Source organism: Coccomyxa subellipsoidea (assembly GCF_000258705.1).
Source record: "Coccomyxa subellipsoidea C-169, whole genome shotgun sequence".
NCBI lineage: Eukaryota > Viridiplantae > Chlorophyta > Trebouxiophyceae > Coccomyxaceae > Coccomyxa > Coccomyxa subellipsoidea.
This window is the reverse complement of record NW_005178025.1, coordinates 670,059-693,052: the sequence shown is the minus strand read 5'-3', so window position 1 is coordinate 693,052 and position 22,994 is coordinate 670,059. Positions and strand designations below refer to the sequence as shown.

Here is a 22,994-nt window from a genome sequence, read left to right as displayed (position 1 = left end):
CTTCTCAGGCTGATGCTTTTCCATGACCGTTAGCATGTCAGAACTGATCTTCTACTTCTATACATTGGAAAAGTTGTCACTTGACATTTCTAATATGAGGCAGGTGGGTTCCTGAGGTTGCTACAGAAGCTGCTTGCCTGTAGGGAACTCAGGAAGCTCGACTCTTTGTGCTGCAAAAGAATCCTGTATGGCATCATGTGGAAGACTCGCTGAAATCTGGTGAATTGCCCCTGGAAAGCACAGATCTGACGTCATCGATATGCTACTAGTAAGTCGTTAAATACATTTATCTGTCTATCTGTGATTGGTTTGCTCAGTCATACCAGGTCTAAACTCCAGCCGAAATAGTTACTCCTGGCGAAGGGGTCAATATCTGCAAATCTGCGAACAAAATTGTTGAGTCACCATGAAAATGTGCAGTGTGTCTTGCATGTCTAACTGCAATGCATCAGTGGCCCAGACACAGATTGTTGAAGGCATGCATGAAGGGGGTGGAGGGAAGATCCTACTCCCTGGAAGGCCATACCTGTACAGTACCTCGACACCTGCATCTTGATAGGGCGTATCATTGTGCTTCAGAGCCTGAAAGGGCAAAATTGTTCTGTTATTGCAGGCAATACACCAAGACTCCAAGACTACATGCTTGATGCCTAGCACCACGATTTGAATCGAGGGAATCAAAGCTTTGCCTCGATTTGCAGCATTACAGCTTCTTCTTTGCTGCAGTCAAGATTCGGTCCAATCTCCACCCTCTTTGCCTTCCTGATGGGGAAGCTCTCGCCCCCCTGCATGGCTTGCGTAGGACGAAATGCTCTGGACCTTTTCCGCAAGGAAGCCCGATGATGTGCAAGAGATCGAAGAAGTGGGGATACAGCCACATCAGATCGTGTCGGAACCATCCCTGGCCGGGTTATGTTCCGCAAAGGCTTTTGAAATTTAGCACTAGACGCACCAAAGGTCTGAGCGGTGGGCTTTCGTCCTTTGTTTGGAAGAATGCGCTCTCACATACGACTGTGCAATTTGCTCTAATATAGAGAAAGTCCAATGCTCTTTGTATTGATTCACAATGAATGCATGACGCACAATGCATGCAAGTTCGGTGCAGTGGCGTTCCCTCGATCTGTGGGCTTTTATGCTCGAGTCATTTGGGAAGGGAAATCATAATTGGGCTTCTTACAGAGCTGGGCTGGCCATCATAGTATCTGTTTGCAGTAGCGACATCCGCTCATCTCATACATCGATGATATAATCGATTCCTGCAAGCTTGAGCAAGCCTCACATATGCACACCACTAGTGCCAAACACCTTCGACCCCAACAGGCTCATGCTCTAACAGCAAGATCTCCCATCCTGTAGTTCAGGGGTTGGCCTGGACGCACGGAGGCAGCCAGAACTTCTCAGGCAAAGCCTCACAGTCTGTGAGAGTCGCCACAGATCAGCTGCCGCTCTTGCGCGTGTCGCGCCGGACCTGCTCCGAGGACAGCAGCGTCCGAGCGCCTCCGGCCCACGCAGCGCGCGCGTGTGGCACAATGCTGTCACTTCCCATGTACACCTCAAACAGCGCACGGCACAGCATCGGTGACTCCACACGCAGCTCGGGCTTTGCCTGCAGCATGGAAGAGGCAGCAACTCGCTACGATGTTGCCACTGTTAATGGTGCTGATGCAAACCCTGCTACAGTGACCTTGGCTATCATTGAGCAGAAAAGGACAACTCAATTGAAGATTGAAGTAGGGCTCCTATGCAATTATCCTACCACCATGCTGCACCCGTTGATCCATAGCTGCAGGTTCTCGGCCAAAATTTCTCAATCCAGAACAGAGCTATTGGTAGACGTCAAGCTGTTCTGCAACTATCCCACCACCATGCAGCACCCATTGCTCCATTGAAGTTTGCACGGTAGGCAAGTGATGCCTTCACCAGGCCTCAAGACACAAAAGGGTACAATATATGACATCAAACATTCACGGGCATGCCTTCCTGATGTCGTGCACATAAGGTATCAGGAACCAGCTACTTGCATGCAGCAATCGCACCTGGGAGTAGTCACTGCTTCCCGGCGGCATCAGGGCAACTTCCAGGACGCCCTCCACGCGGTAGAAGAGGATGATGGCGGTGCCCTTCTCCAGCGAGCGCCCGCTCAAAAAGTCGCCAAACTTGGCCAGACTGCCGGTGTCCCCCGCCAGCCGCAGCCGCGGCGCCAGCGCCTCCTCAAGCGCCTGATCCGGATATTGCATCATTGTTATTGACCCTCACTAGTTCTATTGACCCCTTCTGCAGAGTGGTCAGCAAGCACATCCATGGGAATACTTTCGCGCCAACAATAAAGAAGCATCGACAGGCGGGTGATCACTGATTGTTTGCAGATGCTTGGGCATGCAGTTCTTTGCATTACTAACAGGGATTGTGTGGTTGTTCATATGTCTGCAGCACTCATCAACTTTGCAGGGATGTAACTCCCCTGAACCCCCGTGAACATCCTTCAAGACACTGGCAATTGCATTGCCCATTTGAGTGGGGAGTCCACATTGCGTGCTACTTATGACACAGCTTCTGCTAAAGGCAAATTGAAGATCACGTTTGCATTGGCAGCAATGCAAGAGAAGTCACCCAGCCAAGCAGCCCCAAAAGGCAATTTTGGCAGCATGAGAAACTCCCCACAATGCACTCGATGCCAAAAGAGGAGGTTATTGACATCAGCCAGCTGCGGCTGTGTGCGCACCTCGTAGAACTGCTTGCCCTCCACCTTGCGCACGAGCTGCACCACCAGTGCCTTGGCAAAGGCGCCGTCCACAAGCGCCAGCGTGAAGTCCTCGTCCCTATTGTCATCGAAGAAGCCCCCCCGCTGCCTCACCCCCAACTCCCTCGCTGCCTTCTCTGCCTCCACGTACACCGTCACTGCGTACACCTGCAGGCAGCGTTAGAATAGCAGATCATTTCTTTCGTTTGCCTTAGTCAGTCTTGTTATGTTGCTCTGATCTGCTGGCAGTCTCAGATAAATGAAAGTCTCTTGTTCCTCTGGTTGCTGTCTTCTGAAGAGCCTAACTTAGGTCTCAGAATGCATCCTCACTGTAAAGTTGTTGTGAATGTTGCCGTCCTTGTAAGGAACGTTTCTATCGTCTAAAAAGTGTACACTGCAAGGCAGCCTGTTCTCCTACTTCAGCACTCGCAATGCCTACATGTCTTGCATTCTGTCTTCCCTCACATTCCCTGACCATAGCGCCACGCGCGACTGACCAAAGACAGGTGTCTTATGCCAGGAGGAATTTTCCATCAGCCATGTCAATACATGCACGTGACAATTTTCACGGCTAGAAACTGCTCTGGCGCGTTCAAGGGATTGCCGACATGAAGGCGATGCAAGGGCAGCTGGTAGAGACAGGGGAGCAAAGCAGAAGCTTGGGCAATTGGTCACCTTGACGGGTACGAATGCAAACTTCTTTGCGCGCACCCCAGCCCCCATGGAACGCATCTTTCCGCCCTCCCACAGCGTTGTGACTTCCGGAAACTCCACACCAGTGGACTGCATGAGATTGAACAGCATGTTGATGTAGTCCCTCAGGCCAAGCCGTAATTACCCGACCATGGCTGCTCAATATACAAGTCAGATGCTAGGAGAGCATGCAAATACCTCTTCTCTGACCACCAGTCCAGAGCTGCATTGGACGCTCACGCCACCTCTCCGTGCCAATGGATGGCACCTTGCAAGAGGTGATCTGAGTTGCTGTCGGCATCGGCTGAGATTCTGCTGCGGTAAGACGCAAGGTACCTGCGTATCATTCCAACAAATTATGTTATATGAAGTTGAGAACATGGTAAACACGAGCAGGGCATCCCCAAGTGCACAGGTCGCTCTCGGATCCGAGGTAAACTCCGAAGACATGATCGTGATTTCAAGCCAGGAAGAGCATATAGAGTAGCATAAGCCTACCTTTGGCCTATCTGACGATTGCGAGCGTATCAATCGTGCCGTGTGTGAATTGATATTTGTGCAGTTGTGCACAGGAGCGTACATAGTGCTGGCAGATCAAGACACTCCCTTCCAATGGCTGTTCCAAGAATAGTTGTATGTACTTCACACAAGCAATGCGATCCCTTGCTGTCAATATCACTTCACAGGAGGAATCTGCTGAGAGGGACAATCGCATCGCTGGCTAGGTTCAAGGCTGCACCCCATCATTAGAGTAACCTCTGGGTCGGCAATTTAAACAACTATCACATGAGTCACCTTTCACATGGACCCACATGTTTGGGCCACATCTTCGCTCCATCGCACTTCTTTCATACTGCCTGCCTTTCCAGCAGAAAAGGGCGTGCAAGATGAAGGCTTGTACGATCGCCGCTGCCCTGCTAGCGCTGTGTCTTCAATGGAGGTGCGAGCTTCTACAGCTGTCCACTGCCCATGACCCATAACTTTACGCAGGCTGTTTGAAGGCGATCGCAGCATTTTGGAGCCATTTGACGCGTCATATCAGGTTTAACTGTGTATCGAACGTCCAGATTGCAGCAGATCCGTTTTATACCGAATATACTAGCGTAGCTGAAGTCTAGTACCTTGGGCGGTGCCATGCGGGGCCGTTTGCTTTATGGTCTGACGACATCACAAAGTATAGATCTCAGATGCATTGTGTTGCTCAACATATAGCCTTTCCCATGTCCTGACGGGCAGGCCTTGATAAATTCTCTTAGATGGCGAGATCGCCGGGGCCGCGCACCCCTAACAAAACGGTATAACGGCTCTGCTTGTAGGCGGCTTGTAGCTGTATAATAACATCTTTATACATGCGTTTATATATATACAAATCTGGCTTTAGATCGCTGCGATATGCTGCAATCGCTGCGAGGGTTTACCTCGGATCCGTGGGGAAGCTCAAGGTGTAGGCGCAATACCTTTCTCTAGCGGCTCTAACAATCCACAGGAGTGTCACTTAATGGTACATAGCCGTCATTGCGGCTATTTTCCGGATGACTGGCAGGTACTTGAGCCACATCCGATGACACTGAATGCGGTGATGGCAGCGTGGCGGAACTGCCGCCCTGCAAATGCATCTCTACTGAAAGTTGGCCACACCACATTTCTAAGCAGACTCAAGTATCGAATGCTCGGCCTTCGTTTGCGACGTTCTGGGACTCCCTGGCAGAAACCTGATCACATGTGTCTGCCGTGATGCAGGGCCGCCACGACGGAGATGGCCATGGCTCCTGGCATGTCTATGATGGAGATGGCTCCTAGCATGGCCATGGGCGCTGGAATGGGGATGGCCCCCGGGCCCAGCATGGCCAAGAAGATGGTAAGCCAAACGTGCCACCTTGCATATGCTGCCCCTAGCTTATTTTGTTGCCATTTTATCCTCTCATCGTGCTACAGCCTTGTCAGCCTGCAGCTAGTTGAAGATTCTTTATGCTCAACTCCAGCCTGGCAGGGTGCTGCAGAAGTACCAAAACTCCCTTCAACGCTCTGCTGGACATCCAGAAATCAGGTCCATTACAACTGTGAATTACTTAACAACGGTAAAGAGTGTATCTCACGCATGTGTGCCCTGCGCAGCCGGCAATACTGACCACTGTTCCCTCCAGCTGCATGAAGGTCTCGTCATCATCTGTCGCCTCCACCGGCCGGCGCCTGCAGGAGGATGGCATGATGATGAACGGCACCCACCACATCTCCCTGTCCTCCCAGACTGTCCACTGGGGCTACTTCTAGTGCGTCCTTTACTCCCTCTCCTCTGTCTTAAAAGCCCTCTCCTCTTTGCTCTTATCCTCAGCATCAGAGGCCGGTCTGTGTAATTGCATCTGCAACTGCTGGGCCTTCACTGCGGAGCTTTTGAGGCGGCAGATTCTGTTGTCCTTGCATGCAGCAAAAGCACTTTCCCCCCTTCTTTTGCTGCTGCAATGCGGGTTTCAGAAATGGATGATTGTAATTGCTTTTTCTGCATTGCTCCTGGATTTTCCATGACCTGACTGGCCGCAAAATGACAACATTAAGTACTTTGCTCAAGGCACTCAGTCAATCCGGAATCTACTCTACTCTCTCGATGACCTGAAGGCATTGGGGGAGGCGGCTTGCCCCATGCTCCTGCGCAGGAAATCCACATCCACATTTAAATTTGAAGCCATAGGCTGAATTTTGGCGTTTGCTGGTCTGCAGCGGCGCGGTGGCTCCGGCAGCGGTGATAATGAGTGGGGATGAGGTAATGGTGGAGATGGCAACTCATCACGCGGGTGATGACTACGAGAAGATGGTCAAGGGCGACTCCGGCATGGAGGACGTCTTCACATGGACCCAGTCAAAGATGAATGTCCCCTTCCGCGGCCGCACCGGTGCGCGCTTGCAGATTACTATTTTGCTTACTGAGAGGAGTGGTTCAGTAGTTTTATTACGTGCTTTTCTGCCAGACGCAAGGCGCGCCTACAGACAAGCTGCAGAAAAAGGCTGCCAGAGTCGTACTCCTTGTTGGACTCGCCAGATCTAAGCAGGAACCAATCAATCGTGGTCACGGGGCTCAGTGTTAGCACCGGCCCCCGCCAGCCGGGACAATGGAGGTCTGATGCGATTTAGTCGGTGCCAGACATTGCAAGGTCCTCGAGGGGAAGGAAGAGCTGCCTGGTGCACTCTGGTCCATGAGGAGGACGGCCGCATAGAAAGAAGGGCGCCGGTGTGCGCCATGCAATTATTTCAACCTAGTGTTGTGAAATGTTTCTGTGCTGGAGCAGGTCACGGAGATGGAGTGCACATCCTGACCGGCCCCATCTATGTGTGCGGTGCGGACGCCGGCGATGTCCTGCAGGTTCACTCAACGTTACTGTCTTCTTCTGCTTCAAACTCCATGCGACGGTGAAATTGCGGGCATGCCTGTGCAGGTTGCACCCACGTTTTTATGGACACATGTCCAAGAACTGTTGGAACACTAGCATGTTCTAACCCATTATTACTGCACAGGTGGAGATTGTTGACCTGGTGCCTCGCGTGAATCCCAGCACTGGCAAGACCTACGGCAGCAATGCAGCCGCCTCCTGGTACGCCTTTCCCCAAATTCAATGGTGCTTTATATGCTAAGCCCCTGCATATAGGTATGTGCTGCTTCTAAATCTCAAATCAATATCTGAATTTGTAGACTGTGATCTTGCCTGGATGAGGAGATAGCCTCAGGCTCTGCCCATGTTGTTGGGTTTTTTGGCAGTCAGCAAGAGCGCTGAATGCTCTGCATAGGTGTGCTTAGAAATTTTGAAGAAGAGATTTGCATGCATGCAGGGGCTACCAGTTCCGCGCGGGTTTCTTGGACGGAGTGAAGCGCGAGGTGATCACCATCTACGAGCTCATCAAGGATGCCAGCAACAAACTCCTCTACGCCGTGCCCGACTACCAGTTCAGGTGACTAATCATTGACTACACAGCCCCTGTTCACTCTGCACTTGATAGGGACTCAACAGCACTGTCTACGGCACAAGCCTGACAACCGCATTGACTCGTTTCAAGCAAGCTGCAGGGACTCGGGCCTGCTTCTTCTTGGGCTTTTCTCTTGCTTCTTTTTGCGCACATATTGCTGGGTCAGAGGCGAGAATACTCAAGAGAAATAGGCACTGTATTACAACTGCAAACAGGTTTTTCCCTGTCCTGCATTGACTGAAAAATGCCTTCACCTGCAGCTTGTCTGCAGACACACCCTGCCTCTGGCAGCAACAGCATGTAAGATTTATTATAACATTCTACAGTGTAAATGGAGGAAAATGAAATTGAATTTGAAAATAAAATTGACACTGGTATATTGGCATGTGCAGATACAACGACCCTGCCAAGGGCTATGTTGGCCCCGTAACTGCCTGCACAGAGACCTACGGAACGCTGCCCCGCGCCGAAAACGGAGTCTACGAGTGGAACAACTACGACCGCACCTACAGAAGTGCGCCCCATGCAATATTTTATCTGGTTACTAATAACCAGAGGAATACAATACTTCCTTGGCGCCCCTGTCTTTCGAATGCAACCCTCCCTGGCATGCATTATTGCATGCATGAAAAACTCGCCCTGCTGCCCTGCACTGGACTTTGTGTAATACCTGATGCAATCTGCTGCCGTTTGCATGCTGTGCATGCAAGGGGTGTATGTGAATGGTCAACGTGATTGGTCAATGTTTGGCGAGCTGGAGTAACAATTGCCTGACATGCTGTGGATTGTGATTGTGCAGAGCAGAACGTTGTGCCCTGCGTGAACGGCAGTCAGACATGGCAGGGGTATTGGTACCCGGGCATCGTCACCACCCACCCCACCAAGACTGAGGACTACAGCATCCGCGGCAAATTCAAGGGTGAGCGCCCTCGCTGAGCCTGTGCCTGCGCCTCTGCTCAACTTGATGTGGCAATGTACACAATATACCAATTCCCTAGCATCGTGCCATCTTCACAGTGGCCTTTCAACAATTCTTCATCCTGTGCACTACTGCTTCTAAGACCCCGTATCTCAATGTGCAGCAAAGCTTGTCCCTTGTCTTGCTTCAGCCCAGGCTTGTCGATATTCTATGTGGGGGCCCCATTAACTGCCGTGTGATATGTGTGAACATTGTGCTGACTGGCAGTTGCCTTTGGCATGCTTGACCTCTGCCTCCTAAATCACGCCTCAGGCATCATCAGGGCGTCGGATTTTTTTCCGGGTGCTGACTGGACTGATGCGCTGTCTGCAGTGCCCATCAACCTGCACATCGGCAACATGGGCCTGGCGTCTTCCTACCCCGGCACAGTGGACTCGGTCCCCCCGGCCATCCACGGAGGGAACATCGACGATCGCCGCATCGGCAAGGGTGCCACCATGTACTACCCCGTGCAGGTCTGTTTTTCCCCATTTTGAAATTTGAAATTCAAATGTCCGAATGTCAAATTTCGGTTTGAATATTCAGGTGACAGTTCTCAGAGATGCAGATGATTGCGCCATGTCCCATGCAGTCATCAGCGGGCAGGCAATTTTCAGGGAACTGAAATTTGCATTTTTTTATATTTCTTATATTTAGCTTGTTATATCTTATACTGTATATCGTTTTTTATATCTTTTGGACCCATTCAATAAGCTGGGATGGGTGGTTTAGCATCATATTTGAGAGGCTGCACCAGTTGGAAGTTGCTCCTGAGATGTCCTCTTGTTCTCTTGTTCTCTTCGCCCTGCGGTACACAGCGCAGTAAAGGAATAAGCAGAAGTGGGGTCATCTGCAAAGAGTGCCTCCATGCTTTGCATGATTACATTAGTGGCTACACCACTCAGAAGGTGCACGTGCAAACCTTCTATTGTCTCTTTTCCTTTGCATTTTATGGCATATGGCATGTTCAAGAAATTGGCAGATCCAGGGCCGTGTGTGCTGAGGGTGCTTCATGATATCTCTATTGCCTCTTCCCTTTGCTTCTTAATTCGGCAGAATATACACTACAAGACATTCTGCTGATGTCGGGCCGTGTGCTGGGAGTGTGTTCATGCATTTGCATTACAACAAGAAATCCAGTGGGTCTGGGCCGTGAGCTTAGAGTTCTTGTATTAATTGCACAACAGGTGCCGGGCGCTCTGCTGTCTCTGGGAGACGCGCACACGAGCCAGGGGGACAGCGAGTTGGACGGAACCGCCATCGAGACATCGCTGACTGCCACGCTCAAGATCACGCTGCATAAGAAGGGCTCTCTGCCCAAAATGGTCTCCAAGCTAAACTTCCCGCTGCTGGAGAACGCCAACGAATTCGTCGTCCACGGCTTTACCAACAATGTGAGGCCCCTGGACCTCCCCTGACAATGGGCTTTTCTCCTTCCATTGGCGCTCGCACGGCCTTGTATATCTAGCCTTCACTCTTGACTTGATTGGCCTGTCCTGGCCCGTCCCAGAACCATCAAATTTTCATAATCCTATCCCCCTGTATCCAGGGGGTCAGCAGATTTTCTCCTATCCTGTGCGCTCACCCTTCTGGGTCATATATACCCGGGGGCCGCCGGTGCAGGGTTCTATACGACCCAATTATTTTGGGCAGGTCTTGTATATTATCAGTTGTGACCTCGCTTGCATGTCCGCCTGACAGATTTCCGTGGAACTGAAAAGCCAGATTCAGACTAGACTTTACTCGGTTGGTCCCGTCCATTCTTGTGGCATATCACGAGCAGGCTATCGTTCGTCTGAAGAGTATTTCACACAGCCTCTGCCTGAAATATGCGCCTGGCTTCTCTGCCCTGATGCCATGCTTGAAGTGTTGAGGCTGCTCCTGGCAAAGCCCTTGATTTGATTGATTGATTGAATGGAATTTCTAATGATTATCATTATTCATCATCATCATCATTATTCATCATCATTATTCATTAATCATTATCATCACTTTAAAACGATTATCGTTACATTTTAGAGACCTTTTGGGAGCCAATCAAGGCTCATTGGTCTTGTAGGCAGTCTGTCTCTGCCCATCTTCATATCACAATCTCCAACATATCACAATTGATGACCGTGCTGCCTGTCTCTCTCGGGTGCAGGACTATCTGAAGGAGCTCGCCAACCCCTTCGCAGATGTCTACGCCAAGTCCAGCCTGGACAAGGCAATGACAGTCGCCTACAACAACACCAGGTACCACTCTTTGCATCCACCTGACACCGCCATCGGTCATTTTGTAATCCTTGGTGTTTTCAAATTTTTGGCCCCGGCTGGCTGAAAGCGGTGCAAATACTCAGCACCATGCCCACGGTTCATTAGGTCTTTGCCTGGATCTGGCAAATCCGTTAAGGGGTGGAATCTGGGCAGCTTTTATTCGTAGCTTGTCTGCAGACACACCTTACCTCTTGGTAGGAAAAGCGAGTAATAAATGACTAATGTTTTCAATGACACTTTTGCATGCTTTATCTTGCACTCTGGGCCAGTGGTGTCTTGCCTTTTGCATGCATTTGGTCCACAAGGGGAAGGCAGCCCTTTCTCCTTGCTCTGGCACTCGCTCTGCCTTGATGTCTGCGCTCCTTTCTCAAAGTGTGCGGGGCAGAGGCTGAAGAATGCTCAAAGAGGGCCGTGGCCGGTGATTATCGTGGGTTCAGCGCTGACATCATGATTATTTATGGCACAGGGACTTCATTATGACGGCCTTTGACCTGACAGAGGATCAGGCCATCACAGCCATCACTGTCGGCATGGACTTTGGCATTGACCAGGTGACACCTCAAACCAGCTTTCTTTGGAGCTTCAATTCCTGTACACAATGCCTCTCGAGTTGGCTGTGTTGCAACAGCAACATCTTCTGCATGAAGCCTCTGGCCTTGCTCTGCCACATACGGCATGGTCATCAACAAGCCCAGCCCGCTGTTCAAGTGTGCTAGATTGGCTTCCACTCAAAATGTGCACATGCGCATTGCTCATGAATACGTAGGACGTGTGGGTCTAGAGATATAGAGGTATTTAATCCATATAATGGAGTGCTGCTTGTCTGCAGACGCATCTTGCCTCCTGCAGGAAAAATGTGTAACACTCATATTAATAATAGAATAATGAGCATTTTTCTCTTCTGTGGCTCAGGTGGTGGATGGCAATTGGGGCATCCACTGCATCGTGCCCAAGTGGATGTTCAACATGAGCGACATGACCCCCTACACGCCAACCGTGATGTCTGGAACCTCCAAGGCCGCGACCACCACTCTTCAGACCTCTCTGTAGGCTGCAGGCTGACATAATTGACGAATTCAAATTTTGAAAATTCGTTATTAGGCCACTCAAAAATGGCATAAGTATGTGCAAGTCCTGGAAAGTCAAGCTATTGATGTCAGAGGTCTGAATTGGAACCTGCACCCTCCGTATAACAACACTAGGCACGGGTGTGAAAGAGCAAGGGTGGGCTGACTGAGTCCCTTCTCTCTGGGGTCAGATTAGACAGACCATTAGTCAAATGTGTCTCGGCTGGGAGGGCAAGCCTGTGTGGCTGCTATCTGGAAGAGACTCCAGAGGGTGTTTGATTGTCTTATGGATGAGCATATCGAGGTGTCATCTGTGCCCTAGCGCTGCTGCTTCGTACAGTGTGGCCATTTCTGTGGCGTCCCCGAGTGCAGGCAATTATTATATAATTATGGCACCATGGTGAGGATAGCATGCTGCCACAGCTCTGTTGAGGCTGCTGATATAGCTTTACAACGTGTGTCAAAATGACTGCTTCACATACCTAACGTGCGGTACAGCTTATGTGGCTCTGTGCAAGCCTGGGTGTCCAGAATATGTCAGTTTAGGGTTTACAAGTGGGAATGTTTGAATTCAAAATTGGGGCGGGGTCCATTCTCGGTTGTGGGGACCATGTTAGTGGCAATCCCTGACATGTTTGCCTAAGGCTTTCAAAAGATTCAAGAGACAGGTTAAAGATGTCTTCTTCACATCGAACAATGGTGTTGTTGCTGTTGCTGTATGTTTGACTGTGCGACATACCAGCAGATACTGTGCAGGTTCCTATCAGATCGCTCAAATGAGTACTGAGATGGAATATGTATTGATTCCATGCTGGGATTGCTGGTGTCATTATTCCGTGTGCAGGTGCCTTGTCACTCCACCCAATTTGTAAAAACGCGACTTCTTTGTGGTTCAACTGTTGGTTCCCGTTGGTTCCTCTTGTTCATTTTGCCCTCAGGCAACATAGAGCCAGGCTGCAAACATCAGACACCCAATTGACAACAAGACTCGCAAGTCGGAATACTTGCAGAGCCACCATCACAGCTTATGGCGTTGTGCCAAGTAGATCGAGGCTGTGAGTATGACATCACCATTGGCTGACACGCAAGACCACCACCAGAGGTGCTGCCGTCAGGCAACATAGAGCAAGGCCGCAGATATGATATATCATTTTGATGACATGCAGAGTCGCCACCAGAGCTACTGGCACCAGGCCTCATACACTCAGGCTGCTACTGCAATAAGCTCGAGCTCGAACTTAAGTGCGTTGGGATAGCAGAAAAAGCAGCCAATAGAAGTGGGTCACATCAGGCGACATAGAGGGAGGCCGCAAAAATGACGTCGCGTTTGATGGCGGCGGAGGCGGCTTCCATTTGGGCAACGAGCGCGGTGCTGCCCATGACCTTGGCGGCGTCCTTGACTTCCCGGCAGGTCTCGTCCAGTCGCACGATGGCGCGCACTATTGACCCCTCCATCACGTCTGTCAGCGCGCAGATGTCCTTGAAGGGAACGCCGCGCGCCCAGTGGTACACCACCTGCGCACCAATCCGCATGCAGCACAAATTCAAATTTTAACTTTTAAAATAGACTGTGGACAGATGTCTGTTTGCTGTCAGGCGGGGGGACGTTGGAGTGATACCCCAAGATCCAACCCAATGACCGGTCAAATTATTTATCTGCTCTAGCCGATAAGGACATGCGACTTGTTCCAGCCTGCCTCAATGCGACACCAGTCAATTCACTTCCAAATGCTCGGAAAGGGTGCACAACATTGGAGGGCACGCTCTTCAGCCGCTCCAAATGTGGAACAGTAGGATTACTCTGCTCAACTGAAAAGCACAGCCTAGGGGTCTGCAAGCCCCAACGTGTGCATTCAAGGCACAGCAGCGGCGCAACACTGCCAGAGCCCTTGAGCCTTCAGACATGAGGTGAATGGGCGCACCTCAACAAGGCCAAATTTGAGGGCGCCTCGCGCGTACTCCTCCGGCAGAACGTCCATGCCACACTCCTGCTGCATGCGGCCGGCCTCATAAGCCAGCGCCACTGCGTGATCGCATGCGTCCGCCAGCGCCTCTGTTGGCGCAGCCGCCTCCACGTCGCTCTTCTCCTGTTCATGCATGCGCACACATCATTACAGACCACCTCCACACGTCTGTCCACATGAAATCTCACTGACTGACTGACTGACAGACATGCGGAAGGGTGAGATTCCATTGCTTCCAGGCAACTGATCTGAAGTCCCAATCTGATTCTCTTGAGTCAGCACTCAAGGTGTTCTAAAGGCTCATATTGGTTTGCTGGTCTTGGGACAAGCCGGCATCTTGACACCAGAATTGGTCCCGCGTCTTATGAAGTCAGTTCACACGTGGTCAATGAGTCCTTTTGCACAGGTGCCGGTTGGGTGTGCTGTGAGACATCACTTGACAAGGGACTGAAGTAATAGCCTGAGCTTTTCATAGAGACAGTGAACTTGTTCTTGGCGATCCAGAGCCTTGCAGCATCTTGAGCAGCATCTTGTCTGACAGTTGCTGCTAAAGAAGCTTCAAGAAGTAGCCCGGCCAGGTCAAAGCTCATTGTCTCCAAGAAGTCTGATGCAATGATATTCCCCAAAGTGTTATCGCGAGGGCAGGCACAAGCTGCACCTGGAAGACGAGTGCTGATAGCAGAGCCACAGCCTCCTCAGGCGTGAGCTCTGTCAGCACCCCAGCAAAGATCATCTCCGTGGCCACCAGCTCATCGCCAGAGTTGATCTCGCATGCCACCCGCCCCTGCAATGCACCCCTCCGCCGTCAGGATTTACACCCCAGACTTCTTGAAGATCTCTTATGACACTACTATGACATGTTGAAGCTCTCTCGAGTTCTGTGGAGGCGTCATTGCAGTACTGCTGACGAGCGCAGGGTCTGCCTCAAGTTTCACAAAGCATGCCACACTGCCTTGTGCATGCTGACCCTCTGCTTACTCCATTTGGGGAGCAGGGCCGACAGTGTCTCCAGCTCACCATGGGACTTCACACGTGTGCCAGCTACTGGCAAGTTCAGCGAACGTCAGGCAAAACAGGCGAACCTTCATCTGCACAGTGTCGTCTTCTGCCAGGTAGTGCATGCGCCGCAGGACATCCACCCGCTGCCTGAACTCAGGCATCTGTGCCAGGCTGGCATCGCTCACCTGTGGGAAAAAGTGGTTATTCCAAAGCTTGCATTCAAACGTTCTACTCAAAGCAAACAACAGATGTCCTTTTCTGCAAATTGATACAGATCCGGGTGCAGGTGCAAGGTGCAAGGGTGCAGGTGCTTTTTCAAGGCTCAACTTTGGCTGGGGCACAAAATCTCTGAAATCTCCCATTACGAATTACATTCCAGAGTATCAAGAGACCGAAGCATGGGATTGGGTTACCTGGTGGGCAAGTGCAGCGAGTCTGCCAGCTAGCAGAGCTTCGGAGCGCACAATTGCATACATCTCACCCATGCCTGGGTCCCGGTGGCACGCCATGCTGCTCCTTGCCTGTGCCATGCAACATTACTCAGCCCATGACTCAGCCCATGTGAACACCATGCAGAGCTTACACAATCTGCGTGTGTCAGCTGCTATTGGAAGCTCCTGGAAGCATTTGGAAGCTCCAAATAGTCTATCACACGCCAGGACAAGATGGTCACGGCCTGGCCTCACTGCTCAGAGCAGATCACACGAGGCTTGCACATACGTGACAAAACTGCATTAGAGCAGCTAGACATCACAGGAGCAGACATAAGCATCACAAGCCTCTCGCGCAATCCCTGGTTGCCTGAATGGCAGGCACTATGAAGTCCCAGGAAGTGAGCAATAGGCAGGGATATTGCACAGGCCCATTAATTCTGAACGGGCCCACGCCCAAAGGCGTTCCGTTGGACGGGCAGGGGCCCTGTCCCGTTCAGTGAAGTGCCGAACCCCTGGGAGGCAAGGGCGTTCGTTGAACGGGCCTTGCATCCACGCATTGCAAAGCAATGCAAGCCCAAGGGCGTTCGTCGGACGGATACATGCCCACGGCAGAGGAAAGAAGGCTTACAGGGCCAATATTTAAACTCTTATTGTCGATACTAACTGTGTCCTTGATTGATTGGGTCTTGTTTGGATCTGGTGAGCCTATCAAGGGGTAGGATTCTGGCACACTTCACATGAAGCTTGTCTGCGCACGTTGCCTCTGGCCACCAACAGCGTGTAAGTATAAAACAATAATGGCATCGCATCCCCAACAATGTGAGCCCTGGGCAGAGTGGATCATCAGAGTTTCATACCTGCAGGAGATGCTGGCGCTCGCGCACAGCCTCTGCAATGTCCAGCTGATTGAGCTTGAGGTCTGCTATTGGGTCCATCAGCGCTGGCTGCCCCTCAGGCCCCGCCTGTGCCTCTTCCTGCACACAACAAATACTCACCAAAAGTCTCATCTGACCAAACTTTCCCTCAGAACTGCAGCCGAAGGAGCTCTCTACCAGCAACAACAGGAGAAATTGCTGTTCACCCATCGTGAGGTGGGCAACAGGAACGATTGCCAATGGATGTGCAAAATGGAGGATGTCTTCATACTGCGCAGGGCTGAGCACAGTGAGCAAACTTGGCGTGCAAAGGCATCGGGAAAGCTTGCCAATGGGTGGGCAAAAGGGAGGACATTGTTATCTTGCATACAGAGCTATTCTCAGCTGCTAAAGTTTGCATGCAAGGTAAGGGGAAGATAAATTAACTCACCTGCAGCTGCTGCAGCTGGCGGACCACATGGGCTAGCCCCTGGGTGGCCTCTGGGTCCAGCACGCTGTCTGGGTTCAGCTTCACCTTGGCCCTGCAGATGGCTTCTATTCGGCTGGTGTCCACCTGCATGCTCCAACAAGCCATCTCACCAACTCCGAGTCATCCTTGCAACATCAACTGAAAATTACATATTTGATTGGTGCTGTTGAGCATACTTACAAGGCAATCAGAGCTACACAGACATCTTTGTTGCCAGTATACAGAAGAAGGGAGGCACACCTCTTGCAAGATATACTTCACATCGCCGAGGTCTCCTCGCCTCGGCAGCGGCCCTGGGCCAACAGGTCCCCCTTTGTTGAGCGCGCCTGCATGCAACCCCACATTTACATGCTGCGTCAACATCAAGTATCAGCAGATGCAGATCACCTTGCATCGAGCTCTTGCATCATCAGCTCGCCAACATGCAACAGCTTATCGGGAGATGGGCTGCAAGCATTGGTCTGGTAACGTAAGTTTGAGGCACTGTGATGGGAAGGTCCTATAGAGCTGCAACTTTGAGCTTGAACCCAGAAGGCATCTGGAAGCCGCCGGACGAAGGAGCGACGGAGGCAGCACCCTGTGCTTCCTCCACCTCATCCAAGGGGCTCGCGCTGTGCAGCGTCACAATATAATACTGCTTCCCCTGAGGCCCTGGCAAAGCATGAACAAGCAGCCTTTACTCTACAATCTTTTGCTAACGCCTCAAGGAGTCCAGATGAAAAGCTGCACTCCGGGGTCTACATTTACATGGTCACTTCGCTTCCCTGAGAAGTTGGTCTGGTCATTCTCATCTCTCATGCTCTCCTGAAGCATGTTTTGGGCAAAGAATGCTACATTTCTGTCATGCATCTGTGCAAGTATACGGCCAATTACTACACTACAGCAATGCACATGCCAGCAGAAACTTGATTTTGCTGCTTACCAGAGCTCACAGTGTTGCCAAGCTGGATGCCCTTGCTGGCACTGGCAGGGGCTCCACAAACAGCGCCAAGCTCTGGCAGCCCGGTGCTCCTGTTAGTCACCAGCACCACCCTTCCCGGCACCAGCGCCTGACTGGCCGCCCGAGACCCCATCACGCTCTCCTGCACATCTCTTGACTGTCATTTTTACTAATTTTATTGTGATTCTGATAGATATATTTGTAGGACATTCACGCATTAATACACAGCAATACAAAGCCGGTATCATTCCTACTACCACTAATATGATTGCCATCCTAGATTGTTAATTCGCTGTTATTGCACTGTGTGTCCATCACTGTGAGTTGCAACAATTAAGGTTCTCCTCTACAGGAAGAGGTCCAGCGCCTGGGCACTGTCAGAAAGATGCAACTCTGCTGCGGAGTCATCCTCTTTCACAACAAGCAATCCGAATTCCTTAAGTGTTGCAAGGCAGCTCTAGATGCACCAACCACTCGTGTTCTTCCGCCCATTTTGAGGTCTGCACAACCCCCAGTAGTTGGATACCCAAACCAAAAAGGAGGAGGGAAATTTGATGGGGTGAACTGGCACCTGCAGCTCGACAGAGAGGGCTTCGATGCGCTGCGAGAGGGAGAAGTACTGCTCGACAGCTTCCCGGCAGGTGCCAAGGAAGCTGGATGGCCAGGGGCGCGCGCGAAGCGCTGCCAGCCGTTGCTGCCCCAATCGCAAGCCCTCAAGCGCCTCCGGTGCCGCCCTCTGCGCATGGAACTCTGCAAAGCTGCGCTTCAGCATGTCCTCCACCTGCACACCATCATCAAGAGCTCTATATCTTGCTGCATGCGGAAGGTACCTATTGCTTGCAGATGGGATCACATGGTTGTCCATTATAAATTTGTCAGTAGCTATGAGCAGCGCATGACGGCTAAGGTCCACTCCCGCTGGTCCAGCCAGAAGGAGAAGGAGAAAGGTTTTCAAAGTGGATATACTCCAGGAGAGGATTCTCAGCCTTTATCCTTGATATTGCAGGAAAGCAAGGTCATGAATATTTTTAACTGAAATTCTGTGCACCAGGATTAAGAGCTTCAGAAAAAGCGCTACGCACAGATACCAGATTTGCAGGACGAGTCGGACTATTTATGGATTTTTATGTTTAGAAACGTGTCAAAAGCAGCGTATGAGGGCTGACTTCCTACCCCAAGGGTACAGCCACAACGAGATGGAAAGCTTTTCTCTAGTGGATGTAGCCTCCAGGAAAAGACATCAGCCTTCAGACTCCTCATGCGGAGAGCTACCCCTGCAAGCTGCTTTCTGATAGTCAACAAATTTCTGTTTGCAGTTCAGTGAGCGCCCACCTTGAGGTCCTCGACTCGCAGCAGGTTGAGGATCATGGAGTAGGTGAGCCTGAACTGGCTCTCCAGCTTAGTCGCACGCCCAGTCAGCAGCTTCTTCAGCTCCCCCTCCTCGTACACGTCATCCCAGCACGCGATGATGACTGTGCCCACCGGGTCCAGCCCTCTCCTGCCCGCCCTGCCCGCCATCTGGGTGTACTCCCCCGACAGCAGATTCCTGCAGCAAGCTTCCTCTTTCACCTCACCTGGGTTTTTTTCCCACAAGTGATACGTAGAGGGAGGCAAGCAAACAAAGTACGAATTTGAATGACACACTAGCCGTGTCAATCCAAGGTCTGAACCCTGAGGAAATCACCAATTGTCGGGTTCAACCTCAGACCAAGAGGAACATACAAGAAGAGGGGTGCCAAGCTGACAGCAAAACAGGAACTCAGTGCGGTTATGTGGAACGCCAATGAGGAGGGTATCACAAGGGAAGGTATCCAAAAGGAATCTGCTACCCAGGGCTAGTAACGGAAAGTCTCCCTTGCAGAAATCCAACCTAGGTCCTTCAGAATGCACATCATTCTGTCATCATTACTGTGGAGGCCAAGAAATTCTGTGTGCAACAATGCCTATGGTGCAAAACTCCACAAAATCAAAATGCAGGCCCCACCTAAACTCCTTGCCGTCGTGCTTGCGCAGAGACTGGAAGATGACGGTGCGTGCGGGGGCGTTGACTCCCATGGCAAAAGTCTCGGTGGAGAAGAGCACCTTGATGACGCCTCTGCAGAACAGCATCTCCACCACCTCCTTCACTATCGGCAGCAGACCTGCCACCATGGCACCATTTTCATTTTCTTCACCAGGAAATATTTCTCCACATTTTGGCCAAAAATCTTAATTTATCCTACTTCCAAAAAAAGGCAGTTGAGAGGACGAGACTTTTCAGAAGTTGCCAAGTCCAAGAACGCACGTGTGTCTGTACCTTTCCCGCCAACGATCAGGTCACATTGTCGCAGCACAGACAAGTTTGGCAACATCTCTGGAGAGGCAATGCACTCCTGCAAGTCAAACAGAGACTCCAAAGGCACGGAGGGGTGCATGCGACATGTGCGCGCACCTGCGTGGTGCACGCCGAGGCCGCGCTTGAGCATCTCGCGCACGCGCAGAATCTGCGGCAGCTCCCGGTCCGCCCCGCGCAGCCGGCCGAGCGCGCGCTCGCAGAAAACCTGGATCTCGCTCTTTTCCGCTGCCGTCGCCAGGTCGAGGTTGCTGAGGTTGTCCGCCAGCAGGTCCACCCTCTTCTTGGAAAAGCAGAAGACCACCACTGGCAGCAGCGCCCTGCCACGCCCCCACAGAATCATGAGACACTTGCACCAGCTTTGCTCTCAAATTTACACATCCTCCTGTCCCCCCTACATCTGTTGATGGTAGATGCGATAGTCACAAGTGCATCAGAGCATCACCTCATAAACAAGCTTCACCAGTGCTGCTCTTTGCTGCAGCATCATGCCTGTTCTGTCACCAAGCGTGTTTGCCGGAGTGTTTGGCAAAAGTGACCAAAAAGAATGCAAGATTTTGTGATCCATGCAGCAGGGGGTATCAGCTGGTGAGGCTATTTTGTTATTTAGGGTTTTAGGGGGCTCACTTCTTCTTCAGGTCATCAATAAGGGCCATCCAGGCGGACTTCTCCGAGCGCAGCCCGCTGTTGCTGTTGGCGCCCCCGCCGCGCCCCTGCTGCATCTGGCTCGTGATGAACCCCTGGGACCCCCCGCCGCGCCCCCCGCGCCCCCCGCCGGCCGGCTGCCGGCCGCCCCGCTGGGCTGGACCGCCACCATCACCCCGGCCCGTCGGCCGCGCGCGCTTCTCGTCCTTCTTCGTCTCCGGCTTTGCGTTCTTCTTCTTCCATGCGTTGCGCGCCGCCGCTACTCCCTGAAGCGCAGCAAAATGATCCGATGGGTCTCTTGTCCACCTGGATGACTACAAGCTCGAGTGCTTGTTGTGTGTTCTGCAGCATTCAATGTAAGTTACTCCTATATGTTGGCAATAGTTAACATTTAGTACCTCAGGAGGGCAGTACAGAGCATGATGTGCTTATTCTTTTCCTGAATACGTAGGATTGAGGGTTAGGATGGAATATTCTCAGTAACTTCAAGCACAGTCAATGAGCAGACACCCATGAACCTGAAAAATTAGGAATACTGACCAGCTCACTGATGCCAGGTAGACATGCAGTCACAGGGAGATCCACTCAACAGGACCCCCTCCACGCTGTCATGCAATCTTCGCAAGCCGAGTGTGTGCGGGCAGAGGCACATTCAGCAGCCCACCTCGGGTGCGAAGGTGTTGGCGCGGCAGATGGTGTAGAGGGCGCCGTTGTAGAACAGGTTGTGCTCCAGGGGCACCGGGCGCTTGGTGGTGCCGGTGACGTAGATGCGCTTGCGCTTGGTGCGGCCGACCCAGTCAGCAAATTCCATCACGTTCGGCACCGTGGCCGACAACAGAATCAAGTTCACATGCGCCGGCAGCATGATGATCACCTGCGCAGGTATGGCATGCAATCAAGAAGAAATTTGATATGCATCCAATTATATGCGTATCACAATATGCGTATCACACATTGTCCGACACAAATCACTGCACACTGCAGCGCAAGTATCACTATGCACAGATGATTTCCACCTTCAAGGATGCAAAGAATAGCAGACCTGCGGGCATCCTTTATGCAGGCACAAAGAAAAAACCTTGCTCAACAAAAGGATGTGTGCATTTCCACATGTGGGACGCAGAGTGGTCAATACTTCTCTCAAGATAGATTGGAGGTGGAGGGAGCCTGGGAAGGTCTGCAGCGCACCTCCTCCCAAACAACGCCGCGCTCGGCATCATTTACATAGTGCACCTCGTCGAAGATGACCCACTCGATGTCACGGATGATGTCGGCGCCCTTATACAGCATGGAGCGCAGAATCTCGGTCGTCATGATCAGGCAGGGCGACTCAGGCTTTATGCTCACGTCCCCTGTCAGCAAGCCAACCTGCGCGCACATGTGCCGACCTCATGCATGTCAGCTGAGACCGCAAACTTTGCCAATCAGGAGTGCATGCCCCAATCTTTACTGCACAATTTGCACTCAACACACGTCCTGGCAAAGAGAACCACTTAATCTCGAGAGGGATACCTGCCTTCAAGCAGACAAAGGTCTTGCATCTACAGATGGTCTGAGTGTATTTATGCCAGAACACATGTCATGGAAGAGCTCAGAGTTGGGAAAATAATGCAATTTGACTATGTGCGGCGCACACCTCGAAGTCGCTGCTGAAGTCCCTGAACTTCTGGTTGGAGATGGTCTTTATGGGGGAAGTGTAGATGGCGCGAGTGCAGTGCTTGGCTGCTAGCGCCAGCGCATACTCCGCCACGGCTGTCTTCCCTGCACTGGTGTGCGCCGCCACAAAAACACTGTGTCCCTGCATCCCACAAACTCCCTTGAACACTTGCACTCCCCTCCTGGAGATTCTGATGATTACCAGTCACGCATGCAGACAAGTAAGCACCCATAAACGTCCTTGAAGCCTGTGCTGTCCTCCTGGAACTTCTGATGGTTACCAGTCACGCATGCATGCATGTAAGCACCGATAAATATTTGCCAGAGTTGATCTCCTCTTCGCAGCATGCACGCCAATGCATGATCATGCCATCTGCGGGAAATCTTCCAAAGTCTGAATGTGAGCAAGCAGGAGAGCTTCACCCTCTCGAGGTGCACAATGGCCTCCTTCTGGAAGTTGTCCAGTTCAAAGGGGAAGTGGTGCGCCATGTTGGGCCTCAGCCGTTCAAAGTCCCCTGCCAGATCCTCCACTCCCCCGCGCACTGCCCACGCTGTGGTGTGCTGCTTCCCTTGCAGCTCTCTCCCTGAGGTGGTTGCAGGTGAAGGCGGCACAAAGCGCTGCCCCAGAAGAGGAGTTGTGTCTGTGGCGGCATGTGTGCCATTCTGCAGCACAGGCTCTGTTGTGCCGTTTGCCGAAGGCCCTGCACAATGGCAGACCATGCATGACTTTTACCAAGAAGCACAAGAATTGCTAAGAACCATAGATAGTGTGCCACTGAGAAGTTTGAGTCCAGGTGACATAGCATTGAGAACTCAGACAGGTCAATGTTTCGCCAGACCCATCAGGAGTAACCCATCAACGTACCAACTGCTCCTGGGATGTCAGCATCGTCTGTAAGTTCCTGAAGGCGTGACAGAATTGTGTCCTTCTGTCGGTCCTCTGCCTTAGGAACATCTGCACAGCAACACCCGTGTCAAGTCTGCACCATGCCCACATGGTCTTGCAGATATA

The 22,994-nt window shown here is 51.6% G+C and overlaps 3 protein-coding genes across 3 annotated transcripts; 1 reads left to right on the top strand and 2 right to left on the bottom strand.

Moving 5' to 3' along the window:
- Window positions 1-1,155: 1,155 nt before the first annotated feature.
- COCSUDRAFT_31063 (chalcone isomerase) lies at window positions 1,156-4,100 on the bottom strand. Its single transcript, XM_005644135.1, has 6 exons — window positions 3,932-4,100; window positions 3,632-3,769; window positions 3,416-3,523; window positions 2,723-2,908; window positions 2,037-2,219; window positions 1,156-1,606 (listed from the first exon to the last, which is right to left on the bottom strand). The coding sequence occupies exons 1-6, from the start codon at window positions 4,013-4,015 to the stop codon at window positions 1,436-1,438; spliced, it is 870 nt and encodes a 289-aa protein (XP_005644192.1). The 5' UTR covers window positions 4,016-4,100; the 3' UTR covers window positions 1,156-1,435.
- An 865-nt stretch (window positions 4,101-4,965) lies between these two features.
- Window positions 4,966-11,651, top strand: COCSUDRAFT_44499 (hypothetical protein; the record flags this gene model as incomplete). The annotated part of the gene is made up of 14 exons (XM_005644134.1): window positions 4,966-4,976; window positions 5,174-5,291; window positions 5,549-5,703; window positions 6,149-6,321; window positions 6,715-6,788; window positions 6,941-7,017; window positions 7,253-7,372; window positions 7,780-7,901; window positions 8,187-8,306; window positions 8,679-8,821; window positions 9,533-9,739; window positions 10,489-10,580; window positions 11,068-11,152; window positions 11,514-11,651. The coding sequence occupies 14 exons, from the start codon at window positions 4,966-4,968 to the stop codon at window positions 11,649-11,651; spliced, it is 1,635 nt and encodes a 544-aa protein (XP_005644191.1).
- Window positions 11,652-12,955: 1,304 nt separating this feature from the next.
- On the bottom strand, window positions 12,956-22,702 carry COCSUDRAFT_19229 (antiviral helicase; the record flags this gene model as incomplete). The annotated part of the gene is made up of 19 exons (XM_005644133.1): window positions 12,956-13,183; window positions 13,591-13,752; window positions 14,291-14,416; window positions 14,715-14,816; window positions 15,045-15,152; window positions 15,923-16,027; window positions 16,371-16,514; window positions 17,139-17,213; window positions 17,315-17,506; window positions 17,933-18,130; window positions 18,682-18,895; window positions 19,334-19,490; window positions 19,781-20,001; window positions 20,309-20,371; window positions 20,420-20,592; window positions 20,991-21,200; window positions 21,515-21,694; window positions 21,963-22,124; window positions 22,406-22,702. The coding sequence occupies 19 exons, from the start codon at window positions 22,700-22,702 to the stop codon at window positions 12,956-12,958; spliced, it is 3,117 nt and encodes a 1,038-aa protein (XP_005644190.1).
- Window positions 22,703-22,994: the final 292 nt, after the last annotated feature.

Bases quoted from the DNA above. Each gene is read 5' to 3' on its own strand.
- COCSUDRAFT_31063 (XM_005644135.1), bottom strand. From the start codon at position 4,015: ATGTACGCTCCTGTGCACAACTGCACAAATATCAATTCACACACGGCA. The intron at 2,220-2,722 runs GTGCGCACACAG...TATCCGGATCAG, and splicing joins AGGGCAAGCAGTTCTACGAG to GCGCTTGAGGAGGCGCTGGC. The intron at 1,607-2,036 runs GTGCGATTGCTG...TCCATGCTGCAG, and splicing joins GAAGCAGTGACTACTCCCAG to GCAAAGCCCGAGCTGCGTGT.